Source organism: Aythya ferina, assembly GCF_964211825.1.
Source record: "Aythya ferina genome assembly, chromosome: 7".
Lineage (NCBI taxonomy): Eukaryota > Metazoa > Chordata > Aves > Anseriformes > Anatidae > Aythya > Aythya ferina.
In genome coordinates, this window is record NC_140302.1 from 37,303,511 (window position 1) to 37,331,321 (window position 27,811).

At 39.7% G+C, this 27,811-nt stretch overlaps 1 protein-coding gene across 1 annotated transcript; it reads left to right on the forward strand.

Moving 5' to 3' along the window:
• Nucleotides 1-27,762, forward strand: LRRC27 (leucine rich repeat containing 27). The gene is made up of 13 exons (XM_084526323.1): nucleotides 1-214; nucleotides 454-519; nucleotides 1,132-1,250; nucleotides 2,326-2,539; nucleotides 2,860-2,990; nucleotides 5,602-5,660; nucleotides 12,675-12,827; nucleotides 16,991-17,234; nucleotides 18,808-18,948; nucleotides 19,856-19,949; nucleotides 23,441-23,574; nucleotides 25,297-25,408; nucleotides 27,505-27,762. Exons 3-13 carry the CDS (start codon nucleotides 1,177-1,179, stop codon nucleotides 27,628-27,630), a joined length of 1,482 nt encoding a protein of 493 aa, XP_084382449.1. The 5' UTR covers nucleotides 1-214; nucleotides 454-519; nucleotides 1,132-1,176; the 3' UTR covers nucleotides 27,631-27,762.
• Nucleotides 27,763-27,811: the final 49 nt, after the last annotated feature.

Below are 27,811 nucleotides of genomic sequence, written 5' to 3' on the forward strand. Positions count from 1 at the left end.
CTCTTTCAATGTCCCAGCAGGTTCTCTGTTTGTCAGAAGACTGCTTTTCTGGATAGAAGAGCAGACCTACAGCTAACCCACTCAAGCTCGTTGTTTTCACTGTTCTTCCCTGTTCTGACATCGCTTCCCTGTGAAGTGCAATCACTAGGATGACTGTTCCAGATGCAGACCTGCCCTAGTATGCTAGGTCAAGATCCCCTCAAGGCTAGACAAGGTTGTTATGACAGCCTGCCCTTGAGAGATTTCTATCTGCAGAGCAATTGTATGATGTTTTTGTACTTTCACTTTGTTTTGATCTTGTTTCCAGGAGAGAATTCCTTTTTTAAAAAAAAAAAAAAAAAAAAAAAAAAGAATAAAATGAAACATCCTTAGTTATACCTCAAGATCAGGAAAAAAAAGCATACAGTTTGTTGCTTGTTTGCCATCTCGCATGCAAACTTTTTGTTGTTTAAGTTTTAGTCATAAGACAACTGAATTTGAAGGAGCACAGAAATTCCTCTTCTAACGTGATTCAGCTAAGTTGAGTAGCTTTCTAGATTCACTTTCTGTGCCTGAAATGCTCACAAAAACATTTGCCGATTACTGTTGTGCTAAAGGATTCTAAAGAAGTTTTGATCTCAATGTCCAGCTGAAAAAAACAACACTGCTTAAATTAATGTCATTAGTTTTAATCCTAATGTGTTTCTTACGTAATCTTAAAATTATCCTAAAATACTTTGGGTTTTACATAAATAAATGCAATTCAGTACTACTTTCAGTACAGCATTTCCATTGATTCCATTTTAATGTTCATAAGTTTTGCCCTCTGGTTTACAAATATTGCTCATAATTAGAATTTAATCACCTAAGTAGCCTCAAAGAATATCTGTTCCAGGAACAGCGTAATGAAATTACCAATCATACCTTTTTTCTTGAAGTCAGCAGTAATAACACAATTAGTAGAATCTGTATTTTCAAGGTGAAGATTAATTCAGGCTGAGCAATATGTGCCTTGTCATCTTCAGCCCAGGTACCACTATGTTTTCCAGAGGCTTGTGGCCCTGCAACAAAACAGATGTGGAGGTTAAGGCCTGCTTAGTTCCAAATTTAAGCAAACTGTTCCTGTGAAAATGAGAGTATGTTGTTTTGCAGTTATCCACCAGACTATTCCTTCAGATTTCCGATGTTTCCTACAAAATGGAAGTTTTTAATGTAGTCTTTGGGAGTCAGAAGCTTCTGAGCAACAGGATTGATGATTCAAGTGAGTGCAGGTAAGAATGTTTCTAAACTTTTTTTAGCAGAATCAAAGCTTTGTATTATATTAATGCTTGAGCTATTTCAGCCTCCGGCTGTTTGTTGCCAGGCACTGTGTAGGACCTAACAAGGAATCTACACTGAAATGTACACGCCTGCCCCAGGATGTTACCGCTGGGGCTGTTTGGCCGTGTGAAGGTTTCTGCAGTTGGATGTTTCCTGCCGGCTGGCAAGCCCTGTGCACGCGGTGTTCGGCCTGTAACGGGGTCCTGTCAGTGTTACTGTACAAGTGAAATGCAGCAAGGAAAGGGGCTCTGAGGGAAGCCCCATGAGATACCTGGAGAACTGGTGGTGCTGAATGCGACACCGGTAGCCTTGTTCCCCAGGGAGTTTGTCATCAAGTAAAAAAAAATCTCCCTCACTGAACGCGGCTTGTATTTCTGGTGATGAGCGCTGGCAGTAGTGTGGTAACACTGCCATCCCACCTGCTGTCATTCCTGCAGTAGGTTCAGGCACGTGAAGACCTCCGGAGCACACCGGTACTGGGCGTTATGGCCCTGGCTGCGGTGCTGTTGCCGGGGCAGCGCTGCGGGGGTGCCGGGGCCGCTGCTGGGCCTCGGTGTGGGGCCCACGGCTGGAGGGCTCAGGGAAAGTGTGGGTGATGCTGCAGCACCCGTTAAACCCGTTGGAAATTAATGAGATTTTAAATAAAGGCGTTCTCGTGCTGTCTGTGTGGCAGTGTGCCACAGCTGGGCAGGGCACAGGCTGTGGAGGGGCCCCGAGCGCCCTCGGGTCTGGCTGGGGGAGGTAAGGGAACCGCTCTCCGCCACCCCGAGAGGGTGGCCTGGTGGATGTACATACACCTTATAACATATATGTGTACGTTATAAAGTTATATATATGTGTACGCACACACGCAGTGTGCCTTTTGTGTCACAATACATTCCTAACACCGGGGACAATCAGAAAATAACAGAACCGAGCTCGCTTTGTAGACTCTCTGTTTCCAAAATATTGTGTGGTTTTTCTCAGGTCGTGACCTGCCTTCAGTTGATCAGTCTGAATTACTGAGCCCGTGTTTTTGGCTTGCAGACAAATGGATGACAGCTCTTACAAAGGGCTTAATGGCAGTGGTGATAACTCTGGAGATGAGTATCGCAAACAGAGCTCATCTGGCTCCAATTCATCAGAAGAGATCAGGAAGGCCATTGAAGAGTGCATGTCATCAGCTTCAAGTACCCTTGATGTTAGCAGAAAAAATATTAAGCACCTTACCGAGGAAATATATAAACTGCCTGATGTAAAGGTGTGTGTGCTGTTGTGCTTTAAGACCTTTGCCTGAATGTAGCGCAAGGCAGTAAAGGGTTGTGGCTTTGCCAGATGAATGGGAAAACCACAGATTCTTAGATATAATCTTTAATATGTGTTGTTTGTTTGTTTGTTTTTTTTTTTTTAATGTCCTTAAATCATCTGTGAAACTTAGAACCATGTATCCCTTAATTTCCTTTAACTGTTCTTTTTGTAAAAGTGTAGAGCAGTTTACAGTTTCCATGTTCAACACTGTGTGCCAAGGAACAGTTCCTCTATTTCTGGATTTAACACATGTTTATGTTTTTTCTCTATTAGCACTTTCATCTGGAGGGAAATGCCATATCGATGATTCCCGAGGATTTATTTCAAAAGCTGCCACATCTTGTTTGGCTGGATCTCCGGTTTAACAAGATTACAGCTCTTCCCCCTGGAATTGGTTACCACAGGTAAGACCATTGGTCATACAGGCAATTTAATAAAAAATGTATTTTTCTTCTATTTGTCCTACTGCAATTTCATTGTAACAGTCTGACTTTTACATGGTTTTGTTTGGCATTAATCTTGGTGCAGGAGAACACTATATAAGCTTATTTTTGTTTACTAAAACACAGATGAAGTGAGAGGTCCAATTAATATTATGTTAGTGAATTTCTAAACACTTAACTTCAGAAATTTACATCCTGTTAGTATTTTTCTCCTAAGACTGAGTAAAGCTTACTGACTGTAGCTGACTAATGTTAGTGCCGCATGTGAGGTGAAAACATGGACTCATAGATACAAACATCACTTCTCTTGTACATGATAATGAGGGACAGTTTAGTCAAAGAACGTTATCCATTAATCTGTTCTTGCTAGTCATCTGACATGGTATTTAACTGTTGGAAGGATTGCTTAGCTGTCACTGATTTATCTGGGGTGTGCAAAGAAGGGTGTCCACAATGTTGCTGTGACCCTGAACGATTCACTTGCTCTCGTGTTGCTGAGATCACCAAAGCTAATTTCTCACCAGTTTTTCAATGTGCTTGGACAATCCTTACTTCTCAGTTGAAGTGGAAGACCACAAACACAATCTATAGTAATTATTGGGAACAAAGGAATGATGTGTGCCCCAAGGAAAAGAAACTGACACAGGAATGCGTGCACTTCTGGTTCTAAAAGAAACTTTTCTGTGAAGAGTAGTAAGGAAAAGAAGACAATCCTTGAATGGTATATGCCATGGAATTTTCCAGAATTAAAAATGTGTGGCATTGAAATAAGATGCTTAAGGTTATTTTAAGGTCAGTTGTTTGGGAATGATTATATATTCAACTCCTGATTAGAGAAATACAGTAAACACAGGCTATGCCTCTAAAAATAGCTGAAAAATGCCGAGTCTAATGTCTTCATCTTTTAAATAGCTTTAATAAATTATTCTTAAAATAGATGGGAGTGATGTTATAGCTTGTGAATTATATGGTCATCATTGTACAACTGGTTGAAACCCTGTGAGACTAAGGTATTCACTACGTGTCTTCCTAGAAGATACCATGCCAGCCATTTGTTCCACCGTGTGATACACTTGTTTGTATTTTTTCACAGACTTTGAACAGCTCAGATTTAGGAAATACTTATTAGAAATATTCACTAAATATTACTTGAATTCCTCATGATCATCACTTCATTTCATTGTTATTAGTTGCTGGAGTGTAAAAGTGCGTTTTACCTGGTATACAGCAATGCCTAAATTATTAACGAATTCGGGGCTTGAAGTGGGGAGTCCCTTGCTGCTTCCAAGTTTGTTTTAAGCTGAACTGGATGTTTTGCTTTACAAATATGAAAATGGTGCTTGCATTTTTGACTGAATTGAAATGTCTTAAAATATTGCCACAAATGTTAATCCAGTGTTGAGCAGCTGCCAAAATGTTTGTTTTGTTTTCTCTTTACTAGAGGTAAAGAAATATTATGACAATCTACCAAGCTTTCTTCTTGATTTTGTTGAATTTTAACAGTAAATAAGTCAAATTGCAGCACTGGTAAACAAAACACATTAACTTTCCTAGTAGGATGATGCTTCATTTATGGCATGGACAGTGCTTTGTCTGTAGAATATCACTTGATCTGATACATTGCCGGATATTAAACTTAAAAGCTACTGAAAAAAAAAATCTTATTAAAATGACAAACTGAAGCAGTCAAAATTAGGAAATTCTTACTGCTTTTTTTCTAGTAGTCTCCATTTCATAGCTGCTTTAATGTCAGTACCTGTATGCTACAAGGGGAAAACAAGACAACCTCCCTGCTTTTGGACAAAATGTCCACCCTATCCTCAACGCTTGGTAGCTCAAAAGTTCACATCAGAGACGCTCTATATAGTAGTGCATGCAGCAATTCTGGACACTTCACTTACTAAACAATATCAATTGTTTTCCAAGCACAGGCAAACTGATAGTTTTTCAAAAGCTTTGGGTTTGTCTAAATGTTAGAAGACTTCCAAAATGTCATGTGTGACATAAACCCCATAAATGTTTGTATTTGAGATGAATGCCTGACCCATGCCAAACTTCTAGGCTGCTTCCAAGAATAAGAAAATGAGCTTTTAAAAAATAAAAATAGTTTATGAAATTAAATACAATTAGGGCATATTTCTTTCTAATATCATTATCAAAAATGGCTGAACAGTTTTAGCTCAAATGTAGCCTGAGGAATGTACTCAACAAAGCAAACAGTTGCAGCTCAGCAAAATCATAAACAACTGAAAATGATGAGTTTATAATTGGAACAGTCAGTATCAGAGTTTAAAGCGATAAGCTTTGCAAAGAAAGATCAAATACTAAATACTGAAGGAGTACATAGTAATTCATGGGCATAAAAGCAAACTTCAGATTGCCATACCAGAAAGCTTCGGGGGTATGTCATTTTTCAGCACTGATGGACAGCCATGGATTTGCCTCCTGGGTTCCCTTCTGTAGTACAAAACAAGCAAGAAGAAAATTAAGGAGGAAAAATATTCTCATGTTTCTGCTTAATTAAATGAACTTTGCTTTTACCATCACAACTCTTTTCTGTTTTATTGCAAAGGCAATTGAAAACTCTGCTTTTAGAAAGGAATCCTATAAAAGAGCTGCCCACAGAGCTTGGTAAGTACCCACTGATGTCATAGACGCTCGATTCTGTAGTTAGACTTTAGAATACTTTGATGGGTATCTAAAGAATGATGTTGAAAACATGGGGGTGGGGAGGGAATTAGTTTTGTTAGAGCACACATAACGATTCTCCTCACTGAGAAGGAAAAAAAGTAATCAAATGTCTAGGATTTTGGTCGAAAATGTTTAATATTGTTTCTCTGAGTAAAACTGAAGCAAAAAACATTTCAGAACTCTCAGAAATTTTGGGGTGTTCTCACAGTCAGACATTTCTAAGTGCAATTACATTTGAGAACTTCTGCAGTGGCTTTTTACAGTGTCAAACTTTAAAGTCATCTCTAGCATTATAACTCTTCTTGCGTCAGCAGTTACTACTTGGGAATCACAAGTATTTCCAAATCAAATGCTCCTAAGGAACACTGAGCAGGTTGTGTAGGTTCCTGGATTGGCCTGAGGCTGCCCCTGGTGAGCTGGAGCTGAGAATGGAGACTTCTGAGGAGGGGTCCCTACTCCTCGTCCTGCCCCTGCAGGGCGCAGAGCCCAGCACCCCTGGGACTGTCAGTCCTCACAGCAGAAGTCCTGACTTTTTGTTGCTCAGCACTGTTTGAAGTTGTCTGAGCTTTAAGACTGCTGTTGTACTTCAAAGACTAACCTCCAAAGCTACATCTTGATTCTGGGCTTGTCACCAAACAACTGGCATGATCTCAAGCTGGCCACGCAACCAGGCCCAACTTCCTTCTGCTTACAGAGCTGATGTTTGGCTGCCTTTTGCCAAGGTCGAGCTGAGAGCTGCTCGCTGTCACATACATCCTCACAGTTGTGTAAGATCAGCCACGTTGGCTCCTGTGCTTCACTAGACTCCGTCGTTCATGTTGAGTTCCCTGTACTCTCTGCACAAGGTATCCTACCTGTCTGAGGTGACATCCCTGCTAGCAATCAGGGCATTTCCAGGTCTGTTCCCACCTGCTGGGGCCAGCTGGCATGAAGTGACCTGTTCCTACATAACCACACTGCCCCAAACAGGGTGCCAGTATGCAGCACCCCCTGGGCTGGAGGTCTGCAGATTTAGAGCTCCTGGGCTGCCTGCAGGCAGTGACAGGGAGAGAGACGGCTTTGTTATTCGTATTAAATGCTATAAAAGTATGTTCCCTTCCTGCTCTTTGGGCAGTGCGTTAAGAAAACAAGCAGGCGCAGCAGAAAACACCTCTTCCTCACAGCTGTTCTGGGTTCAAGCACTGTACCTTTGCTAAGATTTTGGTGGAAAGCATTGCTGGTGCAATGCTGATGCTTTGGCTTTCTGTGTAGCAGTTACACTGGGGGACTCCTGCCACGTGCAGGGTATGTGCATCTCTCCTGTTCTCACCGGCTGAGCGACTGAGGGGTACCAAAAAGGATGCCAGCCTTCCTGCTGCATTTGAGGTCTTTGTTCAAGCCACAGCAATTGGAAGAGAACACTGCAGGTTTTTTCAGGGCAGGATTTGTTGGGCAGCAGTGAAGCGGTGACAGATGGCTGGAGGCATTCCTAGAGGCTGGCTGCAGCCAGGCCTCCCGAAGCTGTGTGCTCGTTAGCGGGCGGCGCAGCGACACCCCGACTGTAGGAGTGGCCCAAGCCATGCAGCTCTGCTCTGCCAGTTCGGGTAGCACAACTTCGGCATCGTTTGCTTAATCACTTGCCCACGTCCACGTCAGGATTTCTGAGTCGCAAGGATCTTGGATGCAGCTGGCAGGAATGTTGTGCTGGGGTGATGCTGCCCTGCCATATGCCTTGCTTTGCATGATCCATCAGTTCCCTTGGCAAAGGCTGTGTGTCCGTGGCATTGCCACCTACAGGGTAGTGTTTAGACACAGATAGATCCATACGAGATGTGCACAACTATGCCTCCTCCAGCTCCACAGCAGCTGAGCTGCTTCAGTCTCGACTCTTTACATAGTGGACAGCGTGAGACTTGGACTGGCACAGGCACAGTGGTTTGAACCTTAGCTAAAGGAGGGTGGAGGTAATTCCTGGATTTGGCTTAATCCAGGTTACTGAAGTCTTCTGCTTTCCTGCGGTGGAGCTGTGCTTCTCAGAAGTCCCCTGCATGTCCTGGGCAGCTGGCATAGCAGGCTTCCTCTCCACAGTGATGGGGACATCAGATCAGTAAGCAGTCCACCTGGAAAGCTGGGAGGAAAACCTGGGAATTGTGCCTGTGACAATGTGAGTCGTTGTCAAAACCTAGTGTATTTTTACAAAACACTCGTGTTTTGACAAGACAGCTTTTTCTTACAATATCATGTTTCATAAGCTAATTCCCAGCCCACTCTTCCTCCTACCCTTCCCTATTGCTCTCTTGTCTGTACACTTGCCATCCTAACCACCTATATCAAGAAACAGAGTAGGAGCTAATGCTGACAGCTTCAGCACTAACTTAGTTACCATCCTGCAGTGTCCATTCCAGGGCTGTTGTCTTCTCTTTTCTTAGTACGAACCCCGGGTTTCTGGTGCTTGTATCATAAATGCCAAAGTTTGTAATGTAAACTGGGATGAGTTGGGAGGATGATGCATGATAACCCTCTCAGCTGTTAAGTCTTCATCTCTTGTGTATGTTTCTCAACTACATCTGGAATGAATTTGCAGTGTTTACCCTCATTTATTGATTTTTTTTTTATTTTTTTATTCTTAGAACAGGTAGTTTTTAATTTAAAAAAAAAAAAAAAAAGCTTTGGGAAGGGAGCAGAAGTCTGAGTGGTAACAGCAGTTCTGTTTCATACCTGTGGCTGTTCCTAGAGCTTTTGTACGGATTCACCTGATCTGTGCAGAATTACCGTGAGTTCTGAATTTAGTTATCAGAGGTGAAAAATTCTTTGTCAGCCACCTTGTTCTCAGAGGTGATCTTAAACATCGGTGTGCTATGTGCTTGTTGGGAAGTGTTGTGGGGTGGCTGACACTTGGTGTACGTGCCTTCTTTTTTCAGTACTGCCAGTGGCTCTCTGGAAAATTCAGGTAGGCTCCTGAACTCGGGATAAGTCACCAGACTGCCTGTGCCTCAGTTTCCCCTGCTGTAAAATGGGTACAGTGATACTTATTTTAGGAGGCTTAAAAAGTAAAAGCATAGCATAGGAGCAAGGTAGTATTACTGCATCTAAGCATTCTTTAGAGTAATTTAGGAATACTTCTAAATAATGAAGGATCTCAGCAAGTGATGCAGGCTTAAATTTAAGTAGACAGTTTGGAAAAGGATGCTGAAAGGTAGAGAGCTGATTTGCCATCCTCCCAGTTATGCAAGTTGTCAGTGCACACTGCCACATCATCCTGTGTGCGTTGTAGCTGCATGTCCTGTGTAGCTCTCCCACTACAATCAAGTCATGTTCAACCACGAGTGGTTTTCAGCGAGATAAAATAGACTTCACTTTTCCAATACTGAAGTCATCTGTATGATTCATTTTGATAATTTGTTTAAAAATAGATTGAGTTTCTTCATACTAAACTATTTTAAATCTAATTGTATTCCCAAATAGTTCTTTACATGCTGCATCTTCAAAGCCGTTTATTCTTGCTGGTAATGTAACTCTTCCACTTCTGCATTATATTTTATAACTGTTTGAAGTAGTTTTCTAATTTGTGAATCATGATTGTATGGGAAGGCATTTTGGTAATTAGCTCTCTCAGAAAGCTTGTTTTTAGAATGGTAGAATACAGTCGATTTGCTAAGCCTCTAAACTTCCACATTGCTCACCATCACTGCCTCACTGAAAACAATCAATACAACTGGAGTGTTGGGAATGCTTGCTTTTTTGACAAAGGTGTGCTCATACACAAGTTCTTTGGACATATTTCTTTACAAAACCAACAGCAGTAATTGCAAAACAGCGTAGTCAGTCTGCAATAAACATGGATCTTCAGTGTTATGCATTTTTGTTGCTACCTAATGTAATTACGTACACAGCACTGCTCTTCTCATGTGTTCTCAGTTTGTAGTCAAGTCATTCATCCTTTACGCCATTGATCTGTAGCACCAAGTAATTCCTCTCCAAACCTTCCCCAGAAGTTTCCTCCTCCTGTGAGACGCTGGCAGGCTGATCCAGTTCTCTTCCCCTGAGTGACAGCAGAGCAATGTCTGGCAGCCAGCGCATGGTGCGCATGCAGTGCAGTTGTTTCCACCTAACCTGTTTGGGTGCAGTTTCTCTAACTCACCTTAGTTGCAGTTTCACTGCCATTTCAGAGTAACTGCTCAGGCACTTCTGGCTTTCACTGGCTCCCAGTTTGAGTTCAGCTTTAGCAGACTTCAAAACTGTGAGGCTTCTAGTTCTAAATAAGGTCTGTGGCAGGGAAAACATAAGTTTTAAATGTTTTTGGGAAGTGAGTTGAATTTCCTTCAACTCAGTAAATAATTTTGACATTGGGATGGGAAAACTCAACTTCTCCTCTGCTACTGCTAAATTACCTGCCAGCTCTGCCCCTGTGGCTGGTCACAGAAAGATTAACGATGAAAGAAGCAGAATGGAGTTGGAAAGTGCCAGGTGTTTGTTGGGCAGTTCAGTGAAATGGAAACAAATCTGCTTTCCCTGGGAGTAACAGGTTGTTGCATTAAATACTGCAGAGCTGCCATGGTCCTGCAGATAGCAGGTTGTACACACCCTCTCCCTGAGGGGGAGAACCCCTTTGTGCATGCATCTCAAATCTTCCGAGGGACCAGACCCAGGATCCAGCAGATCTCAGAAGAAATTCCATGTTCAGCAGGTTCCAGGAGAGCCCTGCCACCTACTTCAGCTGCTCATTTCCTTCCATTACTTTTGTGCTGGTTTTTAGTTTTTTTTCCTTTTAAGTGCACTTTGTCAATATTGCTGTAGTTGACTTTTCTAAAGAACTAATGTCAAATGGAGCTGTTAATCACATTGTAAAACTTGTTTTGTAACATTTCTTTCATCTTTAATTACTGGTAATTTAAAATCTAATAGCATAGCTATTAGTAATGTATTTGGTATTTCTGCAAGATTTTACAAAAACATTTTAAAAGAGCGAATACACCATTTTATGCTGTAACAAGTAAAGCAGATTTGCTTCCTGCAGGCTGACTGCGCCTAACAGATGAGGCTGGAAGGTCAAGCTGTGAGTGGAGATGTGGTGTGACTCCAGTCACACTGCAATACAGTATGGAAAATACAGACCCTGATTGACTGGGCTGTCTGTTCTCAGTGCTGCACTTCCTAAATACCTAATATAAACTGCATGTCTGTCTAAAATAAATGTCAAGACAAAATATTCCACCTTTCTTTTAGAGACTTCGTACATACATGTCTTTTTTGAAAGATTTAAGACAGGAGCTCTTGTATTTTTGCCTGGATCAGGAAGTTAAAGCAATTTTTTTTTTTTTAAACCTGACTGAAAGCATTATGTAATTCTGCAAATGTGTAGCTATTAGGGAAGGCAAATTTGTTAATTTTGTCTTACTTTAATGAAGCACAACTTTTTGGGGAAGATGATAAATCCAATTTCTGAAACTGTGCATCTTTTGTTCCTATTTGACCAGACAGTAAGCAGAATATGAAAAGAAAGAAGACCCTATCAGTCATTACCTCTTTCCACGTGTAACTTTATGCTATGTAAAGAAGTCTCTATATATAATTTTATATATATATATGTCTTGGATGCTGTGCCTTTCCTGAGAATCATAGGATAAGGATATGGGCAGATGCCCTTTTGTAAGGGATATAGGAGTAACTCATAGCACATATTTTGCTTGTGAGAGAAGCAGGAGACTGCAGCAGGCCTGCGGGATGCCTGAGCTCAGTTGCCCCTGGGAGGCTGATGATTGATGTCACGTTTCTTTGCTGTTGAGAGGCGGTAGCCCTCTGTTTCCTTGGGCAAGAACAGCTAATGGCAAGACTGGAGTGAAAAGCATTGCAAACCCAAAGATTACCGAATTAGAAAGTTAGAACATTACATTAGAAAAAAGGGAAAACTTGAAATCTTTCATACATTTCCTTTTATATATAAAAGTTATTGTTGGGTAAAAACATTGATCTATCAACACCATAAATTCCACACATTTGAGAAAGCACAAGAGCAGGAGCTGAGGGATTGTACTGGTTACCTCAGCTGTAGTGAGACCGTTCATTTTGTCTAGGCTAATCTCAGATGGGGAGAACTATTTGCTTAGAGAGAAATTAAATAGTTAAAAATAAAGAATGAAAAAAAGATCGCAAAGATGCTTAGCAACTGGAGAATATATGGACAAAAAAAAAAAAGTAAAAGAAAAAGCTACAAATAGTCACAAGAAGAATGACGATCTGTTTTATACAAGGTCATGTGAACCATCTTAGAAACCAAAGTACAAAATCCCTGCAGTCATCAAGGGGCAGAATACATGCCAGATGCGTGCTGTATTTCTGGTTCAGCTCACAGATGCATTGCCTTGCTGAGCGATGGTAGAGGTTCTTGGTAGAAGATATGATAGCTCTGAGTTTGAACTAAAAGTATATGAAATGATAAATACATGTTTGGTTCTGCATACCTCTGGTGCAAATTCTGGAACTGGGTTTGAGCTGTTTTATTTATTTTCCACACAGAGGACTCAGTTAATTTGTAGATAGTCCTATCTGAGTACATCAAGTCCAGAACGTTAAAGTTGTTAAGAATTACTTTGAAGTAGAAAGCAAACATTGTAATGTAATTCAGTCTAGTTTGTCTTAACTTTCTTGAGTAAACTGAGTATTTTGTTTGTTTTTAAAGAATAACATAGCCCCTTGTGAATTATATAAGTAATCTTAAGTATTGCAGTGTTGGCAACGCTAGGTGTATAAAAAAGGATCAATTGTAGTTCTAGAAAGAGCAAGCTAAAAATGTTTGAGTTGGGCAAGTAAATAACTTAAGGCAGTCTATAGTACCTGCATATGTGATAATGGTAATTATCACAAAATCATTATAAACGCAGTGAATGCCAGTAATTTACTCTAACGCAACTACTAGACGTGTCCGAAAACTCATCCATCTTTCTAACTGTTTGCTAAATTACGTTGTTTGTACAGGAAGCTTAACTTCATTGACAGCCTTGAATCTGAGACATTGTCCCCTTGAATTTCCACCTAAAGATGTCATAGAAAAGGGAGTAAAATCTATCCTCTGCTTTCTTCGGGCGTCTGGGAATGACAGGCTACTCTCCATGGAGCCAGCCACTTCAGGTATGTTGGGGACGCATGGATGTGTATTTACTGTATTTTGTTGTGGAAAAAAGCGTGGGCCAGGGAATGCTTCCCTTGTTGGCTTTTCGCTAGTGAGTGTCATCCTGCTCTGTACCTGAAAGGGACACTGCAAGCTGCAATGGATGAGGAAAAAAATGCTTTGTTGTGCTACAAAAGCAAACACTGAATCTCAAACCATTAAGCAGAGAAAGAAAAGGCTGTATTTTGTGTAATAAGAGGATATCTTAATTATGTGCGATGTGAGTAGAGAAACAGGACGCTTACAGCAGGGGCTGTTCTTCAGAGTCAGCAGGGAAGAAGCATGAACAGAGCTGGCTGGACTGCTTCATTAAGTTGACAAATGGCTTGTGTGCATGCCACGCACGCAAGCATAGGGTAAGTGTACAGGTAGACGACACTTCATAAGGGAGACAGGAGTAATAGAAATGTTAGGGAAATAAATTATGTAAAGAGCAGAAGGCCAAAACACACCTGCCTGTAGTCTCTGGGTAAGAGGCCAGGCCAGCTGCAGGAAGCCCTGGCAGGTCAGCTGGCTCCAGGCTGAGTTTAGAATTAGCTTTCTTCCTGTTCTGCATAGCCAGTTGGCCAGGTCCTTCGCAGGAGGTGAAGGGAAGGGGGAAATACAAATGGAGGAAGCTCCTTCTGCCTGCCTGTGTGTCATGAGGAAGGTGGGGATGTAATTGGTAAATTACATACAGTCTGAAGCACAGACCTACTTTTTAAAAAATGTAGTACAAACACACATACTGTACACCATACCTGTTGCTACAAGCTGTTGGATGCTGTTTGTCCACGTGCAGAAGTCTGATGGCATTCTCAGGATTTTCACGTGGTGTTTGAGTTCACGTTCTTCAAAGACAAGTACAGCCTGCCTTCTATCTTCAGATCACATTTTCTTTTTTTTCCCCTCATTATTGCAGCTATAAATTTACATTAGGAGGGTAAAATTTAAAAGCTGTCAGCAGAGAGGAAAAGATGCAACATCACTTGCAGTATTTATGGTCAAATAGATTCCAGAAGTCATTAATAATAGAAATACTACTCATATTCCCACAGAAGACCTCTTCTCACATTTAATCTTTCCTATAATGAAACCTAATGACTATGAATACCATTGGTATCAGATTGGAATTAGGGATGCCAAAATGTGCTATTGTTAATGGGAACTCCGTAAATTCAGAGTATGAATGAACCACTTAAAATTCTAAGCAATATGGTGAAATACTTTAAAAAAAAAAAAAAATGGTTTGAAATATCATGATACTGAAAATGAAGACAAAATATGTAAGGATGATGACTGTGTTTCTTTATCAATCTCAATTCCACATATGGTGCTACTGAAAAATAGTTCGGAGTAAGAATAAAATATCAGATGCTTACCATTCACTTTCAATGAGAATTAATGCTGCTCCTGGATATTCAAAATTATGCCTTTTATGGACATGAAAGCATTTTGTTAAGCAATCTGTGTCAGGGTTGAGATGTATTGGAATACATCAGTCCAATTAACTGCACTTTCTGTAGCTTTCAGACGGACTTCTGGTACGCAAAATATTAAAAACTGTGGCAAAATGCTCAGTAGAGCACAAATTCTTACTGATCTGAATTTGCTTTACAATTTGGAAATTAATTTCTTTGAGCATTTTTTCTTGTTACTTACCATTGTGTGTGTTTTTGTTTTGGTTTGGTTTTAATATGATAGTAACAAAAAAATGTCCCTTTGTGTGAGATTAAAGAAGTAAACCCCCTAACCACAAGAAAGTGCTCATTTAGGGACATCTGGCTAAGTATATTTAGATACTCTACAACTAACGGTAGCAGAGAGTTAGGAGTTCAGTAATGAACTAAAAGAGGTTTTTTGGTTTTATTTTTAAGGATGTGTAGACTATGCAAATAGGCTGTCTCCTTTTTATCTGTGTAAGATGAATCTCTATTATTTTTCAGTTCTCTCTCTTTACTCGGCAGTAGCAATTAAGAATTAATGACAGCTGATCACCCTTGAAGCTTGTATGGGAAGTGAGAGTTCTGCCTGGCAATTAGCAGAGTGGTTTCCAACAAGGGTGTATTGTTTTTATAGTAACAGGGACTTATACAGATGTCTCTCCAAGTTCCCACATACATTTATTATATGCTTTCTTTCAAAAGGAATAAGTAATATACTTGAAACACTCTAGTTACTTTGTTTTTAACTCCCTTTCAGTGGTACACAATATTGAAAATTTTGTGGATTTTTAGTATTCTTCAAAATAGCAGATCTGAGGCATTTTTTCTTCTGCCTTTTTTTTTTTTTTTGTCTGCATAAAAATATGGGATTGCATTATGTTCTACTTAATTCAAGCACAATAGATTATAATGACAAAAAAACTGAAGTATGGCCTGCATAGCTCTATAACTTTATTACGTTATGTTTAATGTTAGTTTAGGCAGTGGTATATTTTAAGAAAAATAATCCCATGGACTTTAATATTTAGAATCTGTGGGCATGCACATGAAGTTTGGGAACCTTCTGTAATATGCAGGAGTTTTTTACTCCCTCCCACGTGGCCCATCTGTTCGTGTTGGATGGGAGCAGTATGTAAGAAGTAGTATATACATACTTCATGCAGAGAGGATGACAGAATGTGCCTTGGAATAGTGCATTCTCTCTGAACGCGAGAAGAGGAGGGATGTGAAATCCAGAGCATTCATTCTCTAGGAGTCGGGAACCTCCTCAGCCTGTCGTCTGTGTGGAGCCAGACCTTTGTGCACCTGGTGCCATCTCAGCATCGCAGCCAAGGGAGAGCCGCGACACCAAATCACAGCTGCTGCTGGGGCAGCCAGGGCTGGGGAGCAGCCAGAGGGGTGGCTGAGGTCTGAGCTGGGCGCTACTGCAGGCACCTGGGGGCTGCTCCTGGGAGCTGCTCGGTGCCTGCGGGCTGTACACACAGGGCAGCGTGGGTATGCCCCAGAATTAACCATTGTCATAGAAACATGGAAGGTCTGTGAAAAGATGTATGAAAACTAATACTTACAAAGGGGTAGCTTGAGATAATGCTGAATTTCTTTAACCTGAAATGCCGTTTGGGATGGGCTTTGATTTTGTAATTCCACTGCATATTTAAATTGGTTATGTTACAGTCACTTCTGATTTGACTCACAGATTGCATCTGGGCACTTGTAGCATGTTCACAGTTACGTATCCGTTTGCTTTGCCTTTTTGCTTCCTATGATACATAGAACATACTTTAACCAGTCATCATGCAGACAACTCTGAAGTCAGTCATGCACAGTTCATGTAGTAGTTATTTATACACAAATCTACACTGAGACACTATAAATGCTGCAGAAAACTGTAGAGAAAGGAAAAAGTCGGGATTATACAGCCTTAATTCAATCCATATATGTACACGTATTGTATTAGTCTAAATTTCCATTTTAATTTCATCAAAGTGGAGATTTCAGTGCAAAGCAGGGTTTTACATCTTTCATGTCATACTCTATCAGAAGGCATTGTCATTTATACAGTATTTGTGGCAGGGCCATGTTTAAAACTTGCTGGGGTCTGTGGCAGGCTCTCTGAGTTGGGCAGGTTTCAGGACAGACCCAGAATTGCCTCATTCAGGCGGCTCCTGCAGTAGTAGAGTCCCCGTAATGCTGTGTGTACACAGTGCAAGCAACCAGAGACCTTCATGGAATTAGAATACGGACACTATGCTGTGAATTGATTTCTGCAAGGTGTCGAGGACACACAAACTGTTAAACTGTTAAGCGGAAAGTACAAGCCAAAAGCATGAAGCACTTGAATATAATTGCACTGTTGAATCAGCTTCTGCATACTGGTATTGACTATTTAAATAAATAATAAAAAAAAAAAGTAAAAAGCTGTCTGAAGAGTTTGCCATACTGAGATCTGTAAATTATCGGTCAGAAGGAGGCCACTATGCTGCTCGCATGTGTCAGAGACTGTGGGTTCCTCCAGAATACAGATAGATTTTTCACAGTGTTTAAAGCTAAGAGAACAGAATATATATTAAAAGAAAAAATGACCAACAAATCCCACTTCTGTTAGACTGACGCTATCTAAACACTATGTTTTTCTTAGATAAAAATCTGACGATGTAATTGATATGTAGGATTACTGTAAATTCTTTTAATCCCCGTAGAAATACCACCTGTTGAAAAGCTAAACCTAAGTGAGCTGTTGCAATCCAGTTTGGATGTATCGGATGATTGGCCTAATGAAGAGGAAAAGCTAAGATTTCAGAAGCTGAAAGAAGAAATTATAAAAGATGAAAAAGAAGAATTTCTTGCTGACCAAAGTTTAAGTACAATTCGGGATCTCACCAAAGCACAGAAAAACCATGTAAAGAACAGAGAGCTCTACCCAGAGTCAGCTGGTCTTTGCAGGTGACTAAGTTTTCGTGTAATGGTACATGGCAAGGGTCTTGCAAGTGCTAGGAAACTGCGTTTCTAGTGGAAAATGCAAAAACATTTCACTATGTGGCATTACATGCAGTGTCAAATATATATTTGAATAAATGGTATTTATGACAAGTATATAGAATGTATTTTTTCATAATTGCTGTGATTGTAAATATTTTCTCCAAAATTAACACAATCCATTTTTTATATTTTCCCATTTAATTCCTTTTCCACTTGTATTTTGTTAATTGTACCCTTGAGAGAATGTGATAATACAGAATAACAAAGAACTGTAGAATCTTGCAGATATCTTATTTTTTATTTATTTTTAATATATGTAATGTGATAAGTAAGTATAAATGCAAGATAATACATTAAACTCATTTGCATTTTGACATATTCTGTATTTGTTATATTTCACAATATGCAATTAACACAAGCCTTCTTTGAGAGAATTTGTCGGTGAATCCTTTTTGAAACATGGAAGTAACTTTTTGTATAAAGGACAGAGTAAAGACAGTAAAAATATTCCTAATCTTTTTTTGTTCAGAATGTTTCAGTATTTATGATAGGAGTGATTTTTTTCTGTCAGTATTCAGATACATTTTTATTGTTACTTGAAAAATATTTCTCAAAAGTACTTTTTTGGTAAACTGGAGCAGACCATTTTATTATTTTATTTTTTTTTTTTTAAGTGCTGGCCTTTTTCATCAGGTTTCACACTTCAACCAAGCAGGAAAAGGGATTTTTATATTAACTGTGAACTTTCCTTCTGTTTTCTCTGTGTCACTGCTTGCCCTTTCATGTTTGAATCCATACGTCTGTGATGTCACTCCCAGAAAAGCAATACGATACTGACTGTAATTTAATTAAAGCCATGTGCTTAACTAGCACTGAAGGAATAGGGGGGAAATTTAGAGTTATTTATTTCTTTAGTAAAATTACTAATTTCCCTGTGTATATGTCCATTATTGGGCCTACAGCTTTTCTTACATGAAAAGAACCTGAAGGTGGCAGTGTGTCTTCACTATATGCCTCAATGTAAACTTCTCTGAAATCTTGCATTTCCCTAATTCTCATTGTTTTCTACACTTTATGTAGACATAATTATACATTACACGGTTTTTGACACCAATATTCTCATTGGGTGCTTTTTTGTTTCTGAAAGCAGAATAAGGACAGTATGGAAAAAAAAATCTTGTAGAATTCATACTTTGTGCCTGCCTTCTTATCCTCATAGTAAATCATTGGGCTTAGAGTATTTTCTATGAAGTAATTCATTTGGTAAATTATTTAAACATGTTTGAATTTAGATATTTTTTGTGCTTATACTGAAATAAAACCAACTGCGCATATGCTTAATTAGGCAGCTCATTGAAGTAGGATGCTTTGGGAATTTGTTGCACTTGACGTTCTACCAGTTGTGATTCCTGGATTGTCTTATGCTTTGACAAAAGATCGCTAGCAAATTAAAAAGACTGTTTTTGGAGTGTATTTATAGCTCTATTACTAAATATGCAATATCTAATTAACAATATCAAACTTTACATTTTAAAAGGAGGATGTCCAGACAAAGGAATAAATTCACTGAGCTGCTGTCCTGCGATAGGATGATTCAGGCAAGGCGAGGGGAAAAGAGCAGATCAGCAGCAGCACAGGAGCTAAAAGAAGAGCAAGCTTTATTTAAGCAAAGGAAAAAGCAAGTATTATGTCACTGTTTTTTCAAAGTCATTACTTAGTTTCTTAACAGATTACTTCTTTCCTTATAAATGGTGAACTAGGCAATTTCAAATATTTTAACTTGCAAGTGGAAACTTGAGCGAGCTTTCATTTACAAAATACAGTGCTCAGAGGCAACAAGAAAGGTGTCTATCAGATTTCTTGCAGGCTTGCCCATGGAACTCCATGATTTCCCATTGGATTGAGTAGAAAATCCTTTTACAGTTAATTCATACTTTTTGTTACATTCCATATAAACATAAACTAAGGATAATGTATATTATTGATATTGTTTGTTAAAAAATTAATCTATTGGGTATTATTATAGTTGACAAATAGTTTTAGAGAGACAGTGGAAATAAAGGAAGAGAATTATTGTTTAATACCAGACAATGGTAGTATGAAGAGAAATAGTCTGAAGCTTAAAATAGAAAAAATCACCAGAGAAGCACTGTGGACATTCAGAATCAGAGTAAATATAGTTTTAATAAGATATTTACTGATGAAACTTAAAAACGTGATGGGTCAAATTGTTACCAAATAGAATTTTTTCTGGTACAACTGTGTAATTTTTCTTTATGTTCACTCAAATTTACTCAGTATCTCAGCTTGCCAAGTTTAAACTATAGGTCAGAGATGAAATGTTTACCTTGTTACCAGTCCTTTGGGCAATTTAATTACTGTGCTTGGTTTACTCGGCTTTTGTTTGAATCTTTGTCCTGCTCTTTGATGCTATATTCCTCCACTGAAGTCGGAAATGACGGTGCATCTTGGCAGTTTTCCTGCTCCTGTGGTAAATTAATATTTCATAAAGAGGCTCCTGGTTGTTTGTTTCTTATTGTTAGGGATCACCTCTTTAAAAGTTTGCTATAAATTAACTTTTTCAGCAATAAAGAAATGCGTCAGGACTCTCGAAGCTATGCAAAGTGGAATAAAGAAAAGAAAGAAACATTTAGATTTTCACCTCCAACTGCACATATGGTATGTACCAGAGAATAGCAAGGTAGGATGTTGGCAAATACAATCCATTAATTTATTTTCTTTGTAGCCTGTATACTGAAGTATAAAACTTAAGAGGAGAAAGCCAGAACTTTAAGTGCCAACACTTCAAAGTCTCTGGCTTTGCAGACCCCTTCTCAGATGTCTGTGTGGCTTGTGACTCCTGCAGCCCATGTGCAGTGTAGGAGTTGCTCAGTTCTGCACGCTGCTACTCAAAATCTGTAGTGGCTCCAATAACCAGGCTACTTGGAGGCGTTAAGACAGAAGGGCGTATGTTTAAGTATTTATTTTTTTTTTTTTTAATTATTGAAAGCCTCCAATATGAGGTGTTGCATCTGCCAAACCAAATTTGAAGTGGGCTGGATTTTCTGTAATTTGTAAGCTGGTAGGACTGCCGGGAATTTGTAAAGGCTGGTGAACGAAAGGAGGGGACCTCGCTTCAGGTTCTTTTTGAGGTGTGTATTAAAGGCCTGGCAAGATTTTTCCCCAAGGTAACAAACTTTGTTAGAAATTTTTATTTTAAATTGTGCCATTAGTTTTGCTATTAGATTCTCATTTCTTATATATATAAATATTGGAAAAGTTGAAATACTGAAAATGAATGCACAACATTTTTCCAGTGCTCTGTTATGAAAATGAACTGTAACACAGAGTAAGGCGTTTGGAGATAATCATCTAAGGAACCTGAGATGCTGTAATTGTTTTTCTCTTGCTTTGAGGAAATCTTTAATCTCAGTTTTCATGATTTCTGGGCATGCTGCTGCTTTTCACTGTGAAGGTGTGGAAATGTATACAAGTTTTGTCTGAAATTTCAGCAGCTTTTAAATTAAAATGAATTACATTCCTCCATTCTAAAAGAGATTTACTCAGGTTTAATGTTAAATCCTATTAATATCTACTTAGCAATACCTGGTGTTCAAACAGTGAAGGATCTTTATATTACAGATTACAACTTTTCTAGAAGTGTAAGAAAAATTGAAATTCAAAATTTACACAAACATTTTTCATATTTTAAAAGTAAAAACAGGACTGTTGCACTTCGAGCCTGCTAGGGTTTTTTTTGTTTGTTTGTTTGTTTTACTTTTCTTTAAACTCGTGTTTTGAAACTCAGCCAAATTACATTGCTATATGTACCAGTGCTTGGATAAATGTTGTTTTGAATTGAAGTTTATCAAATAGAAGATTGCAAAGGTTTGCCGTGTAACTATAGGCAATGTAGGGTCTTTGATTTGGCATAGAAGAGAATTGAATTTTGAATGACAAGAGAAGGAGTAAGCATATTGTTGCATCATACTTTTAAATAATCTTTATCTATTTTCTATTCAGCGTTCCTATATTTATTTAAATGGGGAGAGTAATGTTTCACTACCAGAGAATAATTCTTTAATTTCTCCTGTAAAAAAAAAAAAGGGGGGGGGGGGATTGGAGGTGGGGAAGGTGGAGGAAAGTAGTTACTTACACAACGATATACAAACGATGTGTTTAAAATGACCTTAATGCTGTGAGTTTGGGCTTTTGCAGGTCCGTAAGTGTGTGCGTACATCTGACCTGACACGAGGTGGCACTGTAGCACAACGCACACCTTGCACAGGGACGCTCCTGTTGCTGCAATTTGTATGAGTATTTAACAAATACTGAAATCAGAGCTGTGAAACGTTCTCGTAGTTTTGTGCTAACAATCATTAGTCTTTGCTCTTATATTTAGCTTCTATAGTTGTTCTCTGGTCTTCTTTGTAGCAGTTTCATACTCCTTGAGCATTACAGAGACATCCTGTATTTAACGTAAAGATTTTAGTTTTCAAATTCTCTTTTCACTAATAAAAGTGCAGTGCCAATAAAATACTTCAAATCTACCACAGTATGTATTTAGCAGTGAATTTGTCATTTAAACAATATGTTCTGTTACACCCCCTCCACCCCCGATCTTGGGGAAATGACTCCTGTAAGTAAATCTAGAATAATTCTCATTTCATCTGTGAATGTTCCAACGTCATTGAAGGCAATAAAAGCAGAGAATTACAAGGTGCAGAATTCAGTTCTAGGACTGCGACTTCAGCCAAACTCGTGAGCACAGGCGTTGTGTAACTCCTGTAGGCCACTCCAGCGTTGTTGTTTTTTTTTCTGATTCTGTTTGTACTCTAACCAGAATCTAAGTGTAAAGTGTGCAAACAGATGTGTTGTGTTTTAAAGGTTTGCTATTGGTTTTTGACTGAATAACAAAATGATCATCTAGGAATTCTCACTTCCTGGTAGTGAAGCATATAGTCCCTGTCAATAAGCCAGTGCTTTTAGGATCAGAAACAATTTTCCACAAAAAACATAAAACTATAAAACTTCTGAAAAGTAGGAGCTCTTTGCCTTTATCTACTGCAACGCACATACTTCAAAAATTGGTTGGGCTTTTTACTTTTATAAAAGTTATTTGAAAGGCCTTCATCAGAAGATGGGTTTGCAGTAAATCTGCCCTTATCTGGAATCATCTCGCTGAATGTCAGCGTCTTGTTCCTAAGGCTATTACCAGCCAGAGATTTGCTTTGGACTATCTGTTTTGGTGGAAGGGGCAAGGACTTTTTTATTATTATTATTATAAACAATCAAAAAAGTAAAACCCAATGCCATATTTGAAGGTTCACTTATTTTTAAACTGCAGCATCCTACAGGTATTCACAGATGAAAGGACAGGCACTAGCTAGCCAAAACTGGGCTTTGGATGCTGGCCTTCTGGAAGGGGTGGGGTTTGGGGGTTTTATCAAAATTTTGTTAAAACCACAACTTTGCTCTGTGAAATTTTTCTGCCTTTGCCACCTGATGTACTAGTAAAAAAAAATGGTTTGTGTTATCCTGCTCATGAAATGTTTCACCAGGCTTATCTCTAGCCTGCCTTAGCTTTACGCTCACTGTTACCCAGAAGCACTTAAATCTGTGTGGGACTTTCAAAGAGAGAGTGTTTCTTGGAACTCTTACATCTACCGTGTTTTGAACAATTTACTCACAGGTTATGCACTTGGGTCTCGGTGACTGTTGGAGCTCAGTTTTCACCCATTTACCGTGATTTTGAAAACTACTTTGCAATTACTTCCTTTACCACAGAGAAAATTCGTATAAAAAGAGATGGTACTCAAACCAAGCCTTCTCACAGCCTAAGCTTCTGCTGTCCTGGACTCTGTATTAAACCCTCCTACAGAAATGTAAGCATATTCATACTATGTAACAAATATCATAGAATCATCAATTTGGGGTTTTACAGCTTTATATCATACTCCCTGTAAGCTGCACCTGGCTGCTCGGAAGCTGCCATTGCCTCTGAGTTGCCTGAAAAGATCAGAAGGCAGTTAGAACATTTGTCCAAGTCACTGAGCACTGGCAGTGATTTCAAATGACAGCAGCCTTTACAGCATTAGAGTCTCAATATGAAACCAATTTCAAATTCCTAATGTTTCCATATAATGTGTTAGCATTTTGTTTCATTGTAGATGCCCCAAACTGCATCATATGGTACTGATAACATCAGTTACTATGCCATGAAAGAGGCACCCGAGAAACAGAAGGACCATACACCTGAAAAAATGGAACAAGGACTGCTGAAAGTGAAAGATGAAACTACAAGGTTAGTGCTAAAAAGATACAGCTGTGAACTGCTCCTGTGTAATGGTACTGATGGCATCTGCTAACTTGCTATTATGAAAACATTAACTTATTTTCTCTTCCGTGAAGTAAAATCAACAAGAATCCTAATCAATAAATTGTGACTAAAAAAAGAAATTAATACAAGCAAATTCCAAGCTTATTAAAAAAAAAAAAAAAATCACTAGCACTTCAAGATTTGTAGCTGGAGCTCTGTGCACCTGCTCCTTCCCTTGCAATGCAATACCCAGGCAAGCACACTGTTGAAACAATTCTTATCTTTTAATAGCAATAATTTAGTTTGATAAAACAACTATTTTATAGTACCTTTATATCATCTTAATATATTTTAAAACACTTAATGAGTGTGAGCCAGAGGGCTGACTAGAAATTGAGTACCTCTGATCCTTTTTGCAAAATGAATTAAACAAATCACAACTGGCTGATGTCCTAACCTTGAAAAGCTTCGCCTGGATTATAAATGTGCGTAGTTATCTGAGCTGGAAAATACTTGAAATCATTCGTCTTTGAGGGCTGCACACACACACACACACACACACATACTGAAGAAAGGGGAGAAATGTGAACGTGTTCCAAATTTTTAAGAGCATATACAATATCTGATTCGACTTTGGGAAGTGTTCAGTTTAAGTTTTTTCTTCTATTTGGTTTTAACTTTTACAAGGAAAGCTTGGAATGTTCTGAGATTCTTTTTTATTCTAATTAGATGCCATTTCATTCCATTTTGCACTCCTCAGAATTAGTCCCTCTTTATATGGGGCCGTAACTTGAGTAGCTGGCCAAGCGTGTTCCAGTTGATGCATACACCACCTTCCTCCCCGACAGATAATTTCTTGGGGCATAACCACTATGCAAATGTCTGTAAGTCAAGGAAAACTTTAATTAGCTTCAAGTAACACTACACTGCATTATACCTTCTCATAATGTGGAAAGAGATGGTTACAGGTACCACGGCTATGGCCAGACGGGTCTGATGGCCACAGAAGTAAAGTACAGTAAATACGTTTATTTAGTGATCACTGAAATTTCAGTCCTGTCTCGTATTTCCTTTCACAGTTGCATGAGTGTCTCAGTACGTTGGGAAGGGCTGTTCTATAGTACTCCTTTTCTGTGTTTCTCCTGTCCCAGCATGATTTTAAATCTACAGTCAAGACCTTTGAAAAGTAGTTTATATGTGCTGTTCGACCACTTGCACTGGAGACAGTTCCACTGCCTCTTCAAATTCTTGTTTTGCTAGCATGCCTTCCACGGTATTTCCTTTAGTTTTGCTTTCTGGCTGTGCTGAACTCCCCATCAGTGTTTCCTTCACAGTCACATACTTTGAATTACGCACTGTGCACTGAAAGGCTTCCAGCTTCTACAGCAATTCTGCAAAGGACCCACCAAAAGCAGCCTGTGCCGCTCCCACACCCTGACCTCTTCCCGGAGTACCACTGAGCTTATGGACTGAACAAGGCAAGGGTTAGATTAAAATAAGGTCCCAGTATTGTAAGATACAGTAGTGTAAGAGCACCACATGGGGCACACGTGCATATTAGCGAAGGCAAGGCCACAAGATTTCATTCATTTTGCTTCCCATCGTGCAAATACTTTTGGAGGAAATGCGTTAAATACTTGAAACCAGAAATGGAAGGCTCGGTGATTATAAAGGAACTGAAATAATACTTCCATCATGTTTACTTAGATCCCCCAGAGAAAAGAAAATGGAACAAGGCCTCAAATGGCACACGCAGATGGTGAAAGCGAGAGAAAAATTAAGAGCAACGCCCCCAGAGGAAAAGCAAGACTTGGAAGTGGTGAGCATCTTCTCTTTTGGGGGGAACTGCAGTAAAGGCAGTAGTGCTGTGGGCTTATTAACCATTGTAAATTTGTCATTTCATTAATTTCACAAGTTAATCTCAGGTAATTAATCATCTCAGGTACCAAATATTTTAAAACTAAAATCATCAAAGATGGAACATTTATTTTTATGTTAAAGTTGTTTGTGTGTACATGCACACAACATGTAAGTATATGAACAGGTCTACACATTGGTAGCACTCTGAGTCTTTCAAAAGTAAAGCCAGAATTCTAAGATAGAAGACAGAAATCACAAAAAGCGTAAGAGATGGCCAAAGGTTGATATGAAGCTCGCTAGACAAGAATGATGGTTTTTGTCATGTCCTGTGCAAGCTGTTCTATGCAAGCGGTTAATGCAGCAGAAAGTTGAAATTCAAAATTATCCATTTACAATTGGAAAGAGGACTCGTAAATCTATACCTGCCTGCTAAGGAAGAAAAACTGAGAGCTGTGTTAGTGCAGGTGTGACATTTATTTGTTTATTGCAACATTTTTAGGGATTATTTTGTTTCGACTGAAAGTATTACTTCAGCTTTCCAAACTGTGTGGCTAGTCAAAATACATTTTTCAATAAAATGAGTTAGTGCTTTGCATGTAGTTTGATTTCTGTGCATAATCAGGTCACTGCACTCAAAATCAGTTTTGCCTCGAGAGCCTAAACTGGTTTGATTCACATTTGCATGAGGTCACTAGATAGTGACTGAGCTTCTGCAGGGTTTAAATGGCATTTACTCGACAGAGACCAACTAGCCAGCAGTGGGTCTTCCCATTTTGCTTTCTTTTCGCCTTTCTGTTCTGCCTACCTCCACGGAACCTGCTGAAATGATGATTTGGTCAGATTCAAAAAAGGAAGCTGTCTTAGAAATAAGTTTACTGAGGGCAGAGCAAGCACACATGTTCGATACGTTTCTTCCGAATGTGACAGTACGTTGTGTACTTATCCTGCATTCTAATCAAGCAAGAAATCGAATTCATTAATGTTGTAGGGATATCACCTGTACTACATTTGGCAATGCCTTTCCCTAGTAAAGACTAGTGTTAGTAATAAACACCTTTTATAATGCCCAGGGAATACAGAACAACTCCAAAATTGTTTCTTACTGCAAAGAGGAGCAGCAGTCCATGAAAAGGCAGTTCCTTCACAGCTCCTCACGTGGTAGTAGAAACTTGTGCCTGCTGTCAGCCAGCTGCACCTGAACCTTTGAGTATGGGTTCCATGTCCTGAGGTGTCCTAGCAGTCACTAGGTAGAAAAATTGGAAATGTGCAAGTAGCTATAGCTGTGTAAACTGACAGGGTAAAGGCTGTGGATTTCATAGCCTCATTTTTACAGTGTTTGCACCAATTTATAGCACCCGCATTTTTAGAAAAAAAGGAAATCCTGATGTTATTCAAAGCATCTTTTGGCCTCAAAACCAGTGATGTAGTGCACATGAGGCACATTCCCCATACTATACATAACAGGGCAAACAAGCTCCACGCAGTGCGCCAAGTCTGTCCCTGTGCCAGGAAATCATGACACTGTTCTATAATTACCCTGCTGCGTAACGCCACGCACAGCCAAACGCAAACCCTGCGCTCCCAACATGGAGCTCATTCCTCAAGGTGGAGGTGCAGGAGCCGGGGATGACAACGTGACATTTAGGAGGGGACTTCTCAGGGGCTCCCCATGCCCCAAACCGTGGGCCCCGAGCGCTCCGGGGGCTGTGTGCTCGTGCTGGGGGCACAGCTCCGGGTGGATGTGGTTGCAGCTCAGGGTGGCTTGGTTGCCCTGCTTATTTCCATGGGGAATCTGCCCTTTGGTTTCCAAACATGCATTCAGGAGTCTTGACAGCCCTGACTGGCGGAGGAGCCCTATCTCCTGACTGAATTCTGCTGTCACAGTTCCTCCAGAAACAGGATTCCCCAGGGGAACTGCCAGCACTGCTGCGCGCAGCAGGAGCAGCGAGGGCTGGTTTTCATTAGGGGGAGGTGGGGGTTCTGGTGAACGGAGAGCTGTTTGTAACTCCATGTGACTATGTACCCATTCTCTATTTGTTTATTTTTAAATCCAAGGTTGCAGACCTGCAGACCAAGCTAGCACAACTACGCCAGCATCGCTTTATGGCCTCCACAGGAGAGCTTCCAGCGGGTTCCCTGGGACTGCAGACTAAGAATGTGCTTTCCAGTAGGAAGTTCTGAGAGCCTGGAGTTGCAGAAGCATGAAGTATTTCCTTCAGAAGATGGGAATGACAAAGATCTCCGTATTCCTGACTGCATTTAGCAACTTGTAGCCTCTAATGATGACAAACGCGCTCTAACTGCCCATGGAGCTGTCCCCTCACAGCGCCCCTGTGGCGCCGCCCTGAGGCCCCTCACAGCC

Coding starts and splice junctions, on each gene's coding strand:
- LRRC27 (XM_084526323.1), top strand. CDS start 1,177: ATGGAAGTTTTTAATGTAGTCTTTGGGAGTCAGAAGCTTCTGAGCAAC. Junction 12,828..16,990: donor CATGGAGCCAGCCACTTCAG/GTATGTTGGGGA, acceptor TAATCCCCGTAG/AAATACCACCTGTTGAAAAG. Junction 25,409..27,504: donor AAAAGCAAGACTTGGAAGTG/GTGAGCATCTTC, acceptor TTTAAATCCAAG/GTTGCAGACCTGCAGACCAA.